The sequence below is a fragment of the Galeopterus variegatus genome, unplaced genomic scaffold (assembly GCF_000696425.1).
Source record: "Galeopterus variegatus unplaced genomic scaffold, G_variegatus-3.0.2 Scaffold3460, whole genome shotgun sequence".
In the NCBI taxonomy this organism is placed as follows: Eukaryota; Metazoa; Chordata; class Mammalia; order Dermoptera; family Cynocephalidae; genus Galeopterus; species Galeopterus variegatus.
Window position 1 is genome coordinate 122493 of NW_007729571.1, and position 3368 is coordinate 125860.

Sequence of the window (3368 nt, forward strand, 5' to 3'; positions counted from 1 at the left end):
GGAAATGGAGACTAGTTAATCAAAGGGTACAAACTTTCACTTATAAAGTGAAGATCTGAGTCATCTAATGTACAGCGTGGTGACTACAGTTAATAATACCGCACTGTGTACTTGAAATTTGCTAAGAGTAGATCTTAAATGTTCTCACCCTACACACACCCATACGAGGCGACAGATGTGTCATTTAACCCGACTGGTAATCATTTCACAATGTATACATATATCAAATCATCAGGCTGATGCTGCAACTATATACGACTTTTGTCAAGTATACCTCAGTAAAGCTGGAAAAACCATAAAAAAGTTGAAAAATCTTTTCTTTCTGCTGGCGGCTGGCTTGCATGGGGATCTGAACCCCTAACCTTGGTGTTACAAGGTGGTGCTCCAACCAACTGACCTTACCGGCCAGTCCGGGTTTGAAAAGCTTTTAAAAACCTAATGAAGTATGCGGTCAAAGTTTAAAAAATAAACGTCATACTCAGAAATGGGCCCGGAAGCCTCGCAAGAGCCAACGAAGGCTGCCCTTGGTCACGCGCAGCCGGCAGGGTCTTCCGAGCAGGTCGCGGGCGCGCGGCCATGGAGTGCAGGCCCCTTCCACAGTCCTGCGAATGTCCGCCGACCCCGAGGGCCACGGCGAAGCCTACACCTGCCCCAGGACCGGCGCCGCCCGGCCGGCTCTACCTACTGTGTTGCGCACGACCCCTGGGGCTCCATCTTCGAGGGAGTGGCGAGGGTGGGACGATCCTGGTTTACCACAGCCGCCGTCGGAGCCATGTTTGGCCTCACGACTTGCATCAGCGCCCCGCTCGGCGAGAAGGTCGACGACCCCCTGAACGGCCTCACCGAGGGCTGCAGCAGAGGCCTGACCCTGGGAGCGCGCGCTCACGACCACGGGGTTGCCGCCACCGCCTGCGTGCACGTGAGCCCCGCAGCCGCCCCGTTCATGATGGGCCAGCCGAGGGCTGCGAGCTGCCTGAGAAACCCCGCGGCCGCGCCGTTCACGATGGCAGAGCCGGAGGGCTGCGAGCTGCCTGAGAAACCCGGGGTGTGAGCCCCGCGGCCGCCCCGTTCACGGTGGGCCAGCCGAGGGCTGCGAGCTGCCTGAGAAACCCCGCGGCCGCGCCGTTCACGATGGCAGAGCCGGAGGGCTGCGAGCTGCCTGAGAAACCCGGGGTGTGAGCCCCGCCGCCCGCCGGGACCTCAGCGGGCTGAAATGCGTCTAGAAATAAATTCTGTGTCTGTGGGGGGTGGAGTGGGATGAACGACAGGAGCTGATTACAGAATGCCACGAAACCTTACTTCGTAAGTTAGTAATTATTTAGAGAAAAGTAGAAATTGAAAAGAAAAAAAGTAGGAATTAAATAAGTTATCTCAAGCTTCAAAAAGAACAATGAATTAAATGTAAAGGGACTGCAAAGAAAAAAGTAAATACGTTGCAAAAAATCAACAAGATTTTTAATCAATGTTCCTTTTAAGATGTACCCTGTAGTAACAGTCAGTCATTTCTTGTCCCATCTCTCCTCTTTCCCAGCCCCTACTCCCTCCCAGGGAAGAGAGTGACCCACAATTGACTGAATCCAATCAGTACCTGCTGGCTGAACAGGGATTGTAAATGAAGTTATCTTCTGATACAAATAAATATGAAACACACCAGCCTTACAGAGAGGAGTTTTGCAATTCTCATCCTCGTGTATAATTGAAAGAAACACATTTTAAATAGATTATAAAATCACAAACCAATGTATGACAGCTTCATCCATGTCCAATCAACTCACCTCATCTGGATGCGGGTCTCTTTCCCTCTTTCTTCAGTACTGTTTCCCTCTCTTTCTATCTACATCTAGTTTTGCTTTTCTGTATCCCCCCCCCCACACTGCGTTTCTGCTCATTTTCTCTCCCTCTCTTCTCCAGCTGTTTCTCCCCTTCTACTCCTTCTCACACACCTGTTCTGACCCACTCTTGAAACTTTTTTCACCTCTTGCTTTCCCCGCAATCCTTTTGATTGTCCCAAATCTACATGTATTTCTGCCTTTCTTCGCCCATCTCTGCTCTCCCTATGCTCGCCCTGTTATGTTCCCTCTTTCCAGGTTACAGCTCCTTTGTCCCCTCTCCCGGACCCTTAGATCCCTACGCTTCTTCCCTACTGTGGTTCTCCCTCTACTCTGCATGTCAACCACTTAACCCCCCTTTCAGTCCCAGCACCAGCTTGCTTTGTCTGCTGCGGCTCCAACTCTTTTATCTTCCCTCTCGCTCTGTCTGCAGTGCCTCCCCCTTTGTTGTCTCCTCTCCTGCTGCTGATCAAGGGCCCCACTCCCAATTTTCCTCCCCTTCTTCTCCCTACAGATGCCCCTTTTCTCTAAATTCTTCTTTTTGCTTTTGTCCCCCTGCTAATTCCTGGGGGTGTTTTCTTTCACTCTACTGTCTCTTTGCAAATTCCTAAATCATCCTCCACTTTGCCACCTATTTTTGCTTCTCACCCATTTCTCTTTTTTCCTCAGTTTTTCTATTTCTCTCCTTCGCTGTCTCTCTCACGATCCCTCTCACCCACGAATTCAGGAGGGGGATGGAGTAAGATGGCCGGCTCCCGGAAGAGCGCATTTTTCAGTGGGGTGGAATTTGGGATGGAAGGACGCTGAATGTCACAAGACAGGCCCAGGTCACCTCCCCCAACACGGGGTCAGGGAAGCGGTGACTGTGAAGCGGAGGCCTGAGGAGGACACGAGGTGCTGGGGTGTGGTTTCTCAGCAGAGTGCGAGTCTGCAGAATCCCAGGACTGGGAAGAAGAAGCGGCTCCTCCCGGAGCAGGGAGGGGCACTGCGCTCCAGGGGCAGAAAAGGGCGAGGCTTAGGGGACCGAAATGGTGTGAATCCACCCAGCGGGTGAGGGCTTCACATGCCGCAAGGCTGACAGAGAGGTCAGTAAAGGGTGTTAAGCAGAGAAAAGACCTTAAAGGCGGAGTCTTTATGGTCCTAAGGCAGAAAGGCTGGAGGCAGGAACCAGCTCCAGGACCATTTTAAACCTAAAAGGAAACAATCCCCGGACTTACACGGCGAGGTCTGAACTTACTTGGAGTAAAAGAGCTGGTGCGGGATTTGTAGAGATCCCCATCTACCCGGTATGGAGGACTGAGGACTGCAAACCGCAGGTTTAATCTAGATAGAGGGCAACTCACGCGCCACAGCGGGACCGTCCCTCCGTGCGATCCGCTTCCGGGTCTGCGAGAAACTGCGCGCGCGCGGAGTAAAGAGACTGGGAGGCCGAGGGCGGGGCCTGGGCGGGGCCCGACAGGCACGGGGCGGGGCGCGACAGGCACGGGGCGGAGCGTGGGGCAGAGGCCGTGCCTGGGCAGCGTAATAACTTCGTATAGC

General features: G+C 53.0%; 1 protein-coding gene across 1 annotated transcript in view; it reads left to right on the forward strand.

Moving 5' to 3' along the window:
* The first annotated feature begins 1131 nt into the window (after positions 1 to 1131).
* The window catches only part of LOC103600784 (vomeronasal type-1 receptor 4-like), a 25180-nt gene continuing 22943 nt past the window's right edge, over positions 1132 to 3368 (forward strand). Inside the window, 1 exon segment of the mRNA XM_008585115.1 lies at positions 1132 to 1173. Coding sequence (XP_008583337.1) covers positions 1132 to 1173 — 42 coding nt within the window.